This window comes from Phycodurus eques, chromosome 11, assembly GCF_024500275.1.
Source record: "Phycodurus eques isolate BA_2022a chromosome 11, UOR_Pequ_1.1, whole genome shotgun sequence".
NCBI classification, from domain to species: domain Eukaryota; kingdom Metazoa; phylum Chordata; class Actinopteri; order Syngnathiformes; family Syngnathidae; genus Phycodurus; species Phycodurus eques.
The window spans coordinates 6,631,356-6,645,888 of NC_084535.1; the positions used below are offsets into that span (position 1 = coordinate 6,631,356).

General features: G+C 41.3%; 1 protein-coding gene across 4 annotated transcripts in view; it reads right to left on the minus strand.

The window, feature by feature from the left end:
* Window positions 1–1,929: 1,929 nt before the first annotated feature.
* LOC133409424 (VPS10 domain-containing receptor SorCS1-like) overlaps window positions 1,930–14,533 on the minus strand; it is a 49,839-nt gene continuing 37,235 nt past the window's right edge. The window contains exons 24-27 of one of the 4 annotated variants that reach the window (XM_061689390.1): window positions 12,261–12,360; window positions 12,012–12,120; window positions 7,368–7,522; window positions 1,930–5,590 (exon numbers count right to left, since the gene is read on the minus strand). In XM_061689390.1, coding sequence (XP_061545374.1) covers window positions 5,586–5,590; window positions 7,368–7,522; window positions 12,012–12,120; window positions 12,261–12,360 — 369 coding nt within the window. In that variant the 3' untranslated portion in view covers window positions 1,930–5,585. Of the gene's footprint in view, window positions 6,044–7,367; window positions 7,523–11,967; window positions 12,121–12,216; window positions 12,361–14,533 lie in introns of those variants that run through there. The other 3 variants (XM_061689389.1, XR_009769406.1, XM_061689392.1) reach the window with 3 other exon arrangements.

Sequence of the window (14,533 nt, forward strand, 5' to 3'; positions counted from 1 at the left end):
ACACATTTGCAAATGAACAATGAAGTTGGGACGTTGTGTTCAACATAAATAAAAACAGAATACAATGATTTGCAAATCATGTTCAACCTATATTTAATTGAATACACTACAAAGACAAGCTATTTAACGTTCAAACTGACAGACTTGATTGTTTTTAGCAAATAATCATTAACTTAGAACTTTATGGCTGCAACACGTTCCAGAAAAGCTGGGTCAGGTGGCAAAAAAGACTGAGAAAGTTGAGGAATGCTCATCAAACATTTGGAACATCCCGCAGATGAACAGGCTAATTGGGAACAGGTGGGTGCCATGATTGGGTAGAAAAGGAGCTTCCTTGAATTGCTCAGTCATTCACAAGCAAAGATGGGGCAAGGTTCACCTCTTTGTGAACAAGTGCGTGAGAAAATAGTCAAACAGTTTAAGGACAGTGTTCCTCAATTTACAATTGCAAGACATTTAGGGATTTCATCATCTACGGTCCATAATATCATCAAAAGGTTCAGAGAATCTGGAGAAATCACTGCACGTAAGCGGCAAGGCCGAAAACCAAAAGTGAATGCCCGTGACCTTCGAGCCCTCAGGCGGCACTGCATCAAAAACCGACATCAATGTGGAAAGGATATCACCACATGGGCTCAGAAAGACTCCAGAAAACCAATGTCAGTAAATCCAGTTCGGCGCTACATCCGTAAGTGCAACTTGAAACTCTACTATGCAAAGCAAAAGCCATTTATCAACAACATCCAGAAACGCCGCCGGCTTCTCTGGGCTCGAGCTCATCTAAGAAGGACTGATGCAAAGTGGAAAAGTGTTCTGTGGTCCGATGAGTCCACGTTTCAGACTGCTTTTGGAAATTGTGGACGTCGTGTCCTCGGGGCCAAAGAGGAAAAGAACCATCCGGACTGTTATGGACGCAAAGTTGAAAAGCCAGCAGCTGTGATGGTATGGGGCTGTGTTAGTGCCAATGGCATGGGTAACTTACACATCTGTGAAGGCACCATTAATGCTGAAAGGTACATACAGGTTTTGGAGAGACATAGGCTACCATCCAAACGTCTTTTTCATATTCTGCTTATTTCAGCAAGACAATGCAAAACCACCCTCTGCACGTGTTACAACAGCCTGCCTTCGTAGTAAAAGAGTGCGGGTACTAGACTGGCCTGCCTGCAGTCCAGACCTGTCTCCCATTGAAAATGTGTGGCGCATTATGAAGCGTAAAATACGAGACCCCAGACTGTTGAACAGCTGAAGCTGTACATCAAGCTAGAATGGGAAAGAATACCACCTACAAAGCTTCAACAATTAGTGTCCTCAGTTCCCAAACGTTTATTGAATGTTGTTCAAAGAAAAGGTGATGTAACACAGTGGTCAACATGACCCTGTCCCAGCTTTTTTGGAACGTGTTGCAGCCATAAAATCCTAAGTTAATGATTATTTGCTAAAAACAATAAAGTTTGAACATTAAATATCTTGTCTTTGTAGTGTATTCAATTAAATATAGGTTGAACATGATTTGGAAATCATTGTATTCTGTTTTTATTTATGTTTAACACAACGTCCCAACTTCATTGGAAGTGGGGTTTTATTTAAAAGTTAAATTCAACTGAAAATGTACTTAACAAATGGATTTAAATTTATGAATTTATGGATTTAAATTTTTTTTAAAATAGTTTAAAATTTATGGATTTTTACTGGATTTAAAAAAAAAAAAAAAAAAAAAGTTGTAGCCACTAACAGTTTGCACAGTTTTAACACTTATTTCAGTGATTTTTCATGTACCACACTTTAAGAATCACCGGTTTAGTTGAGGTGATGTCAGGGTCAAACAAAGCAATCAAGTACTAAAGCTTTCAGCAGATTGAAGAGAAATACACGATGTGATGTTTTGGCTTTATTCTGCAAAAAATAAACACCAACAACGCACTGAATAATCACGTCACTTAAACTGAATGAGTCACTGAAAACTGAACATACTGCAATTTACATTCTTTTTTTTTTTTAACAATATATAAAAATGTACAAAGCAGCAGGGAACTAAACATCATGCAAATAAGTCAACAAGTAAGTGTATTCACATGAAAATAAACAAGCCGAAAAGTCTTCAGTGATGGCTTTCATTCCGCGACGAGCACGTTTGTTTCAAGTTCTCGGGGCTCGACCGCAGGATGCGAAGTTCCAAAAAAACTCTTTCGTCCATTTGTCTTACTGACACATAAAGCTGACAACACTAAGAACAGGAACAAAAAAAAAGCTTGATAGAATTCCAGCATTCATCCCAAAGAGATGGTAGCAAACCACGCTCGGCCGCCGCGTAGGCTGCGCTCGGTTGACAGGAGATACGTCTTCTCCGTGTAAGCCGCCCTCGCGGCGACGTAGGTGGACAAATTTGCAACCTTTTCTCCGCCGACTCCCCGAGAGCCGACCTTGAGTAGACGGCAGGATTCTTTGCATGGATGTAAACTTAGGCAACGCCACCATTTCCATGCTGGTATGTTGCCATGATCAATAGTTTTCATTGCGACAAAGTAGAATGCATTTAATATAGATCCTTTATAGCAACAACGAATAAATGGAATTGGTGGTTTTGGGAACCAGGGCTCCCCCTACAGTTTTGAAGTGTCATTTATTATAGTTATGGTAAAATGATGATCCACTGAAACGGTCAAAGGTGTTAGACTCATCATTTTTATGTGGCCCACAAAAGCAAATTGTTTACTTCATGTTTTTTGGTAAATGGATTTGTTCTTTTCATTTTGACAGAAAATCCATTTTGGGGAATCTAAATCTCTTTTTTTTTGCCTTTTCTGAAATACCCAAAGATGCCACAAGACGGCGCCAAATCCTAGTCAAAAATAAAAGTAGTGCTTTGGCATCAATCTTTGTTATCTACAGGCCATAAGGGGGACGGCAATTCTTCTTCCAAAATTGCAATTTGTATTAACTTTTTACAGATATTACAAGCATTTTTTCCCCCTCAAAATCCCTTATTGACATCAATTGTATAATTAAAATATGGTTGTATATTTAAATATATGGTTGTCACTATTTTCCATGACTACTGATTTCACATTCAATTTGTTCTTCAAAAATGAGCCAACTACAAAGTTCAAGAAACTACTAAAAAGCTCAAGAAAACGAAGCCTCGTGACATGTGAAATGTTTCAAGACATTCCTCAAACCATGGCTTTACTTTCACATTTATTGTTTTGTTTGGCTCAAAAACCATCGTACGATTCCTTTCAGTTTCGTGCATAAGAAAATATGTCATTCTAAACCTTTTTGGCAGGCGCTTTTTTCATACATGTCACAAGATGGCAGCAAAGCACGACATGAAGGTCCTCAACTCAGTTCAACATAGTTCCTCGGCAAAAATTGGCCACATTTTTATTGCTCTGGCCTAAGCGCAAAAAGTGACTTTTTCAGTGAATAACAGAAAGTAGCTTTTTTTTAAAAAAACAAAAAATAACACCCACTAAGAGGCGAATTTGTCGATTCCGAACTGCGACTATGCAGAAGTTCAGTGTGTTACAACAAAATCCTTACTGTGACAAAGTGGACTGCACCGCTTGGTGGACCCGTGGAAGTTTTAAGCTTTCAAGGTGAGTGAGTTCAAGGTAAACACAAGAAACCGTGTCAAATTAATTGAATTCCTAATGGCGATAAAAACCATCACTGGAGCCGTTTGTGCTGCACTACGGCAAATAATATGATGCACTTTGGCTGTCTTGCTGACAATATATGAGACTGTTCCCTCTGTAGGGAAAATTACAGGTTGCCTTGTTTTACATGTCAAATTGGCTGTAAAAAGATCCACTTGTGCAACACTAATGTCTTTTTGAAGAGGTGTAATGTTGAGTTTTGCAATCAAGAATTTTGTGAGTCCACTCAACAAGACAGATGTCTCATCCCAAAGTAGAGTTTGGCTTTAATCTTCCATTCCGCTCGCACTTTTGTTATGACACGCAGAACAATTTGAGCGTCAGCCGCGAAGACGGCCGTGATGGAACGCACAAATGTGGAAGTGGCGGCCAGCCTTCCTCTACTGGATATTGCCAGCCTTCATTTGATGACAATCTCGGCGATAAGATTTTCCTGATTGCGGCGAGCTTAATGAATCCGGTTCTCTTCACTGTCTTGGAGTAGCGATAAGCTGCTTCCACGTCAAAGTAAACAAACTCGAGAAAAGTGCGGGGAAACGGAAACATATTTAGACACACCCTCTCTGAAAGTATTTGAACAGTGAGGCCAATTCCTTTATTTTTGCTGTAGACCGATTACAATTGAATTTGACTTAAAAACGTGAACACGGTGATACTGACTGGTAGTGAATTACCAGTGTAATAACTATATATCAATTTAACTGTAAATCAAATCGATTTTCCCCACTGAAGTTAATTGAAATGCCATTAATCCAAAAAACAACTAAAAAAGAAAAACAGCACCGCATTGTGTAAAATATAAACGAGGGTTGAAATCCAGCCTTGTGATACAAGTGACCTGACGTTCGGATTTTTCGAGATATGAGCGCAAACTTGTGTTACGAGCGCTGAACTCCACTCAGTTCACAGCAAGCAGCACTTTGGCGGATAGTGAATAATTCTTCCAAAAAAAAAAGAGGCTTAAAGCTCTTTAATGCCACTCCCGGTTGAAGTTTACTCTCAAACTAAACATAAAACAAAGTGTATTACACATTTAAATCACCAACATAACTTTGCCTTAAAGTCCACTAGCTTAATGCTAACACATAATGGAAAAATCCATAGATGGGTTGAGAAATTACATCAATGTCATCATGAGTGAGTTACCTTTTAAGCAATGCATATTTAAACAAAAGTGTTGTTTGTATGTAGACAGACAATACCGACAACAATACTGAGAGGCATATATTCTTTATCCTCTGCGAAGAACTCCGGCTTACTGAGGAGCTGAGATTGGCTTCATGTACAGTATATCCATATGTCTGTATTATACTGCCCCCAGGTGGCCAAGGCGCGTACACCAGATGGAGCTGAAACAAAAACTTTGGCAAAAACATTGTAATTTATTTACATTCTATTTATGAAGTACAAGTTTGCAGAGCACTATTTGTCTTGGAAAACATTACACACTTTCATATTTTTTGGGGGGGAGGGGGGTTGGAACGGATTAATGGGATTTGCATCAATTTCAATGGGGAAAGAAGATTTGTTTTGAGCCTGGTCACGGAACAAATTCAATTTACATCTTAAGACATCACTGTATGCAGCTTTTGTTAATTTAAAGGAATTTAGTGGGTCACGGAACAAATTCAATTTATATCTTAAGACATCACTGTATGCAACTTTTGTTAATTTAAAGGAATGTAGTGGGGGGAAATGCTTGTAATATGCAAAGAGTAACATTTTGGTGTATTTTCTGCCAAAAGTAAAAGTACAAATCTGTCTAGCAAGAAACTGTGGAAGATGCACTTTGTGGGCCACATAGAATTACGTGTCAGGCCTGATCTGGCCCCCCAGGCCTCGAGTTTGACACCTGTGCTGTTGCGTATCCGATCCAGATGTAAATACTCTTGTCCCATATTCCTCTTTTGATGGACTCAAATGTTTTCAGTCTACAGAAAGAAGAGCAAAAAGCAATAACGCAATTGGCCTCACTTGTTCCAATACTTTTTAGAGAGGCGCGCGTGTCCAAACCTCTGTCGGCCATTTTGGGAGACCAACACATTTCTTCCATTCTGACTGCACTGTACACTATTTACATAAAAAGATCAAGGTCCTTGCAAAAATACAAGTATCTCCAGTCAAAAAAAAAAAAAGTCCAATTTGGAGAGTCGGCGAGTATAAATCTGTACAGTCTCCTCAGAGAGATTAGGCGCACGCGGCACAGTGTGAGCCGATCCATCCATGCATGGGTAGCAAAACACTCGAGAGCATTCATCGTGACCGCGCTGGAAGTAACTGCCAGGGAAGATGTATTGCTTTGGCGCCGGTCATAGACGCTCTACATTAAAACACATGGGGCGCTTCATCAGAGAGCTTGATGTCTGTGTGCGATGGCAGGTAGCCTGGCGAGGGACAAGAGAGACAGGAGGAGTTTTATGTTTCTATTTGCATAAGGAGCCTTGTTGTTGTTGTTGTTGTTGTTGTTTCCCTCCGTGTGTGTATGTGTACACGCAAACACATTTATCTTGGACGGGTCAACTGTTAAGCTGCGGCAGGTGCGAGTAAATCAAGCGAGGGCCGTGAGGATGTTCCTTGATGAAAATGCTTTCACCCTCTTCGGTGTGCTCCCTGCGCACTAATTATTTTATTGGGACAAATAACTCGTGTCGCTCGACGCTACGCCCCCCCCCCAGACGAGCGTCTTCGCTTTACCTGCGGACGCACACGACGGCCGACACCATAAACTACTCGCTGCGTTAACTCAGAAGAATACAGGACGACTCCGGTGAATGGAGGTGTATCTGTGTAAATGCATTTTCAGTGTCAACTTCAATTAACTGCATTAAATTTATTTATTTGTATTTTTTTCCACATTATTTATTTGGTGATTCTATTTATTCATTTATTTTTCATTCTCGAAACACAATTTTGGACTTGCACTCAAATTCCGTTGTATCCGCGCTGTACAATGACAATCAAGGCATTCGATTCTCTTCTAGCCAGCATCGCAGCTATCTAGTCTGCAATTCGCCACACTAGTAAAACATTGGCTGAACAGAAAATAACGGTTTTATAATGGCAGAGTTTCAACCAAGGACAGATTCCATTTCCATTCTTTCCTATTGGAAATATTGTTTATTCTAACAGATCGTGTTTTACCATAGAGGTTCCACTGTCTTCATCCTTATGCTGCAGTTTGTTAACATAAGTGTAACGTGATGTTTTTTTCAATTGGCTTTTATTTTTAAAGATCACCATGGTGCTAAGATCATCAGTTCTGTCGGAACAAGAAACAATTGAGGACTGAGTGGATTCCTTTTTCCAAACAGTCTCTTTTGATAGCTTGATAAAGTGAAATTATTTCTTTTCATCAAATGACTTTGAATCAAGCTTTTAAAATGTCACAAACTGGGGCAATATTACCTTCAATTTTCAAAGGAATCAACGGCTTCTCTGTTTAGTCAAAGGTTAAGTTATGCATGCGAGTAATAAAGAAGCGAGGCCATTAAGCGCGAGAGATGGCAAGGTGTTTTGTTTCTTGTCATGATCCTATCTCGTCCGCCCGTATTAATCACGTGCCGCGCTCTGATAAAGCTCGCTTTGAAGTCTTTTCATTGCCCTTCCTGTTGGCCTCCTTTTTGTAGTTTTAGTAGTCAAGTCAGCGCCGATGTCAAGCGTGGTGAATAGCTTCTTTTTTGTAATGTCGCGCAGAAAACAAAAACATACCTCTGCTCTTCGAATCCAGCTGTACATCCACGCGATCCAGTGAGGTCGTCTTGTCCGCCTCGGGCTTCGTGTCCGCCATGGAGGTCACTGTGGGTACAACTTCCTTTTCTTTGTCAGGCTGCTCCGCCGTGTACGTGTTGAGGCCTGGGATCTTCCTGGAGGTTATTTTCAAAGGGGACATTTTATAGGAAAATGACTTTTTAATGGCTTGCATACAAACAGTCGGGTTTGCCTTCCCACCCATCAAGTTGGTCAGTATCACCATGAAGTGCCTTAATTTGGTGTCCTCATCAGAATACCGTTTTTTGATTTGGGCAGAAAATCTGCACCAAAGTTGCATTTTTCCTCACATATTACAAATATTACAAGCATTTATCTCCACCAAATCCCTTCTTTAAGTAAATTTGAGGCATGTCGTCATACTGGATACGAAGCGCGACGCACATCGAGCAACACAGCAGAACGTGACTGAAGTGGATCGTCACGGAAAAATGGCGACTCTTTGCCCCGCCTCAAGTAATCGAGCACCGCACATGTACCGAAGTGCTGCAATGGAAAAATTGTGACTATTTTAAGTTTTGAGGCTCAACATACAATACACTGTACTGTATTCCTTTTTCATCAAACCACAAAAACATGGCGCAATTGTCAAGGAAGACGCCAATTGGCCAAAAAGTAGAGGAATCAGGCGGGAATAAGCAGTGTTGATACTTTGAGAAGCTGTTGGCAATAACACAGTAATAAAATGGTGATAATACATTTACAGTATATGATTTCATTTTTTTTTTTTCTACAGTCATAACAAAATGTGAAAGTACTCCGAAACTGTTAAAAATTATACAATTCCCGGTTCATTTATAATTTGTATTTAAACACTCCTCTCCGTCATTCTCTTCACATTTTGACCTCATGAGACCAAGTTGACGCCTAACAATTGATTAACAGTACCTCGCCATTGTGAGAGAAACAGAGACTGAAGGAGTCACAGAAAGGCATAGATGGGATTCCCTAAACAGCTCTTGTGAATTCTGTCATTCAGCTCCTTGTTATCGAACAGCAACTTGTGCAAAAGGTACTGAAACATTGAAGCGAAGGTTTAGAGAAAGTCAATTTAAGTTTATCTGTGTAGGTTATAGTCCATTTTCCATTTTCCATCCTGAAATTCCATCTGAAAGGCCAATATCCCTAACTTCTTGTGACTAATGTAAGTCTCCTTTAAAAAAATAATAAGATTGAAGAAAAAAAAAAATCAAGTTAATGGAGAGCTGCCATCAAGTGCACCGCGCTAATGCTTCCACTAAACATAATGCGTCGCACTCTATTTTTAAGGACGCCGGAGGATTGCTTGAAAGCGGGGGAACTGGGGCACTTTGCGTTCCACTGGGCATCGCACTTGCACTTTCGCATTGTTCACCTCCCGTCTTCAATCAATTTTTCATCCCCTCAGACGCACACCACCGTTCTGCCTCAAACTTTTCTTTTTTTTTTTTCCTGCATTTCACAGACTCCCATTGCATGTTTGTTCGCATTTTCAGTTGAATGCCTAATAAAAGAGCATACCGATGAAGTGCCGTATTTCCTCAAATAGTGGCCGTCCTTTTAATAGACGCCATACCCCAAATAGTCACAGGGTGCGTCATCCAGTAAGAGATAGTAAGCCTGACTAATTGTCTCAGTGCATAGATGCAATTGTTCATTATACAGTACCTATTCGCTGTTTTTGTACTCTGGCCATAGCTCTGTCTAATAGAAGAGTAGTGCTTTGCCGCCATCTTATGGAAGCTATACAATTATTAACCTATTTAGGTGGGCAACAATTACTCGTTGTGAGTCGGTGGGGAGAATACTTCGAAGACCTCCTCATTCCCACTGACACGCCTTCCCATGAGGAAGCAGAGTCTGGGTTCTCTGAGGCGGGCTCTCCTATCTCTGGGGTTGAGGTCACCGAGACGGTTAAAAAGCTCCTCGGTGGCAAGGCCCCGGGGGTGGATGAGATTCGCACGGAGTTCCTCAAGGCTCTGGATGTTGTGGGGCTGTCCCGGTTGACACGCCTCTGCAACATCGCGTGGACATCGGGGACAGTGCCTCTGGATTGGCAGACTGGGGTGGCGGTCCCCCTTTTTAAGAAGAGGGACCGGAGGGTGTGTTCCAACTACAGCGGGATCACACTGCACAACCTCCCTGGTCAGGTCTATTCAGGGGTGCTGGAGAGGAGGGTCCGTCGGGAAGTCGAATCTCAGAATCAGGAGGAGCAGTGTGGCTTTCGTCCTGGCCGAGGAACAGTGGACCAGTTCTACACCCTCGACAGAGTCCTCGAGGGTGCATGGGAGTTCGCCCAACCAGTCTACATGTGTTTTGTGGACTTGGAGAAGGCGTTCGACCGTATCCCTCAGGGGGGTCCTGTCGGGGGTGCTTCGGGAGGATGGGGTACCGAACCCCCTGATACGGGCTGTTCGGTCCCTGTACGACCGGAGTCAGAGTTTGGTCCGCTTATCCGGCAGTAAGTCGGACTCGTTTCCGGTGAGTGTTTAACCGGCAGTAAGTCGGACTCGTTTCCGGTGAGTGTTTAAAGAATGCTGTAATTCAAGCTGAATTTTGAGAATTGCCATAATACTAAATCATATTTTGTATAGAAATCTGTTTTTCTTACTTTTGAAGAGTACAATTTGTCTTATAAATAAACTTACAATTTTACAATTACAACAGCTGGAAAGGATTAATGGCATTTCCATTCATTTCAATGGGGATAGTTGATTTGAGATAAGAGTCATTTGAGTTATGGCATGGTCACGGATTAACAAATTGAACTTGTAAATCAAGGTACCACTGCACTAAGTACTAATTCCATAATTCCAAATTCCTACAGTGACTAAAGGACGTCTCCCCAGATGTGTGTCTCTGTGGGACTCCATGCGGCGGTGCAGGCTACTTACTGTACATCCCAGACTGTATAATCCACGTTGTCTCAGGATTTATCTCGTCACCCTTTGCTGCCATTCCGGCGTGCGACGCGTCACCTTGTTTAGCATTTCCTAAAGGTCAAGCCTCACATTGTCACACAGATGAATATTGATAACTGCGGGGCTCTGACACCCATTTGGCACTTGGGGTGGGGGAGAATTGATTAGGCTGTCATTGGCTGTAATATTGCGCAGATTGAGACAGAGGGGAATTGTCTTATTCTTGCAGCTATTATTGTGTCGCCGGTGTCCATAACTCAGAGATATGTGGCGGCTAAATACTTGTGGGGAAGTTTTGAGGGAGTTCAGCGGTGAGGTGCTTGCTGCTAGGTGGTGGGATGAATTTAAATGTGGCAATTATGACAAAATATGCGCACGCACACACACACACACATCTTTCAGAAGGAACCTTGCAAAAAAAAAAAGTAGGTTTTTTTGTGCTCTATAAACAGTATGCAGTAAGCATGTTAGATCAAGTGTAAAAAAAAAAAAAACATCACCCATGGCATAATAGACAATGCCCGAATTTAATTGGCTATACATACAGCGAGTGGTACTTTAAATTACAAGTTTAATTCATTCAATTTTCTCCATTGAGATGAACTAAACCCCCCCCCCCCCCCCCCGAAAAAACATAATTTTTGTTACATTTTTAATTAAGAAAAATAGCCGTGTAGTTCATATAAAAAATAAAAAAAAACAATAAAAGAAAATGTAGCTGATAACAATAAACTGGTTTCATAAAGTATATTCAATGTACTGTAAAAGTGGAGCACAAGATGTGTGCCATTGAGAGGCGTGGCATAATGAGTGACATCAGCAGCTGGAATCGGTTAGCGTGCGCGTGAGCGTCTGGGCGTGAGTTGTGGCCTACAGCACCTCCTTGCGATTGTTCTCATTTTGTATTTGTGCGTTTGACTTTTCATTCCATTCAATAAACGACAAAGTGCATCAGCGACTGTGACTCTCCTTGCCCACATGCCAGGGCATTACAGTGCCTTAGCTGCTCCACTTTTCACTCCAGTGGAGGAGTAGCAGAAGTGCTCGTAACTAAAATTTTGGCTCTCAACGCAAAGAAAAATTGACCAAGCGACAGCTTGTAAACTGAAAAACTCGTAAGCGGGGGCACTTGCAAATCCAGGTACCATTGTTTAGGGGCCGTTACACTCAATCAGTGACATTTGCGTCCCCAGGAATTTTTTTGTAGAAACACACGAATGAAGCATATATATATATATATATATATATATATATATATATATATATATATATATATATATTTAAGTTAAACAGTGTACTGCAAAGTGAAAACTGAAAAAATGTCATGAATACAATTTCAAAGATTACTTTAAACTACCGGGACCTTGAACACAGGAAAAAGTAGCATTTGTTGCCTATCCCCACTTCCTAAAATTAGACTTTAGAATTAGAGTCCTTATTGTCATTGCACTGTACAGGATAATATATAATAAATGTAATCGTTTCGAAATGTTACAGATTTTTGTGCCGGAACGTATCCCAGCCGTCATCGGGCAGGAGGCGGGGTACACCCTGAACTGGTCGCCAGCCAATCGCGGGCCACATACAAACAAACAACCATTCGCACTCACATTCACACCTACGGGCAATTTAGAGTCGTCAATTAACCTTACTGGCATATTTTGTTGTGTTGTTTGTACTGTACCTTTTGAATTTAAATATGGCAAAGACAACCAGACCCATCAGGGCCACCGACACGAGCATTATAATTGCAGTGCTGCTGTGGCTGCTATCGCTGCTGTCCACCAGAGGAGCTTCAAAAGATCAGAGGAGAAAGAGCCAAAAATGCAATTAATTACAAGAACACAAACACATGAATAAAAAATATGTTGTTATTTTTGTGCGGTCACCTGAATTGAACCTGTGTGTCCCCGAGGTGTGCATGTGCACTCACCTGGCGACAGTCTACTGGCGTAGACGTTCACCTGCACTCCCGCTTTGAGTGTGAACTGGACGAGGTCCTGGTTTAGAGCACTCAGCAGCACCTGAGAGAGCTGCGAGAACGGAGGAGTGGAAAACGGTTAGCGGCAACGGCGCCACCGCCGCCGCCATCAATATTTCAGCCCTAGTCATTTTCCTTTAGCCGCTTGAATTATGAATTTTTCTTCTCCTTCTGAAAAGGAGCAAATGTGGCACAGGGAGGAAAAAAACAAAAACAAATCGCAAGCAGCCAGCACGCTTTTGATGCTGATGGAAGCCCTGTCAGGTAAAGGCCGTTTTGCTTTGGTGAGTCTGTGACATTTGAAAATAAATATATATTTGCTTTGTCTTCCATCATGACAGATGTGCTTTCTCTTTTGAAACGCATTTAAGCCAAGTCATGAAAAGAGTACTATTACTTTAAAATAACATAACTATTAAGTACAAGTAAAAGGTAGTCTTCCAAATAGTTACTCGAATAAGAGTAACTAAGTAGTCAGGGGGAAAAAAACGACTCAAATAATGAGTAACTGGTGGATAATCTATTTATTTAGTTGGTTTTTTTTTAATCAAAGCATAATTGTTAATTAGACAAAAATATAAAACGGTAATGTGCAAATTCAGATATTGGCCGACAATATCACTTTAACTGAAACAATAACAAATGTTATCTTCATAAAATAACATAAATTAAGGATAATTCTGCCACAAGAAATTGTCTTAAAATGGCTTTGTTAAAACTCACAAAATAGACAAAAACAAAAGTAACGAGTGGAATGTAGTTCAAGACTGGCTGACTCCAAAGTACAGTAATCAATAATCAGCATCTTTGGAGAGTATGATATATTTTATTTATTTATTTATTCAGGTTATTATATAAAAAGGGTTTCGAAAACTCTTCCAGATGATGGCCCAGGTATCGAACCCACAGGCCCCGCCACTGCTTTGAACGGACTACAGAAGCCTACACGAGGCCATCATACAACAAGCGAAGCCATCCGAGTTGTCAGCTTATGCCTCAATAAATCCATCTCACTCCATCTAAAATCTTTCCACAAGTTAAAATTAGAGCGCTCCACGCAGTATGAATAATTACTTTTTTGTTCTAGTGGCATATCAGGGTCAGTAAATCTATTACACATTTTAATAAGCCCGCTGCACACATGCACTCCAAGCATGATTGTGTGTGTGTGTGTGTGTGTTTTGGGGGGGGGGGGGGGGGGGGGGGGCTCAGTGAACTAAAGATTTATTACCCTATTGTCCGGGTAGTTTCTGCCAGGTAATCAGACAGGCTTTAGATAAATGCATCACTTCAATTCCCAATCCAGGCCTCCTGCCCCAGTTTGTCTCCTCGTTTACTGCCAATTATTCGATGCATCAATGTAATTAAATACCGATTAACTTTTGTTCAAGACTGAGCGTGAGCCCGAAGAGTCGTGTTTACTCAGGCCACGCTGAGGTGTATTCGCTCGCGGGGGGCGGGGGGGGGAATTAGCTGGCCTCGCTTTTTTATCGATCGTTTTTTTTAACAGAGGACATATGTAGAAGATTAGAATTAGCATTTTTGGAACGATACAACCGTCCATTTTCTGTGGTGATTGTCCTCATTAGGGTCACGGGTGATCTGCAGCCTATCCCAACTGACTTTGGGCAAGACGCAGGGCGTACCCCGGACTGGTTGCCAGCCCATCACAGGGCACACATAGGCAAACAACCAATCACACCTAAGGGAAATTTAGAGTCTTAAATAAACCGGACATGGATGTTTTTGGAACTCGGAGTAGTCCACACAGGAAGGCCGGCGCCCGGATTCAACCCCACAACCTCTGAACTGTGAGGCAGATGTGCTAACCACTCTTTCACAGTGTGAACAATAAATTAGAAATAAATATCATAATTGTTATGTCAAGTTGCAGTCTAAAATGACTAAAAAACGTCAAACACCCGTCATGATGTACACTAATTCTACCCCTGTACACTCTAGTATGCAGGACAGAATCGGGACGCACTAGTGGCTGCCGATGTGCTTCTCCACTTAAGTGTGACGACACTGCCCTCTTGTGGTGAGCTGGTGCATTACAGTCAAATGCTCACTATCAGGTCACAATATTAGGCACACCCGCTCCTCTACATCTACTGTCAATTGAAATATACTCCCAGTTTTGGGAAGATTACTTTGGAAATGTAGTTGTTTACAATCATGTAAAACTTTTTTTTATAGTAGTGTAACTAGTTCAATTATGTTCT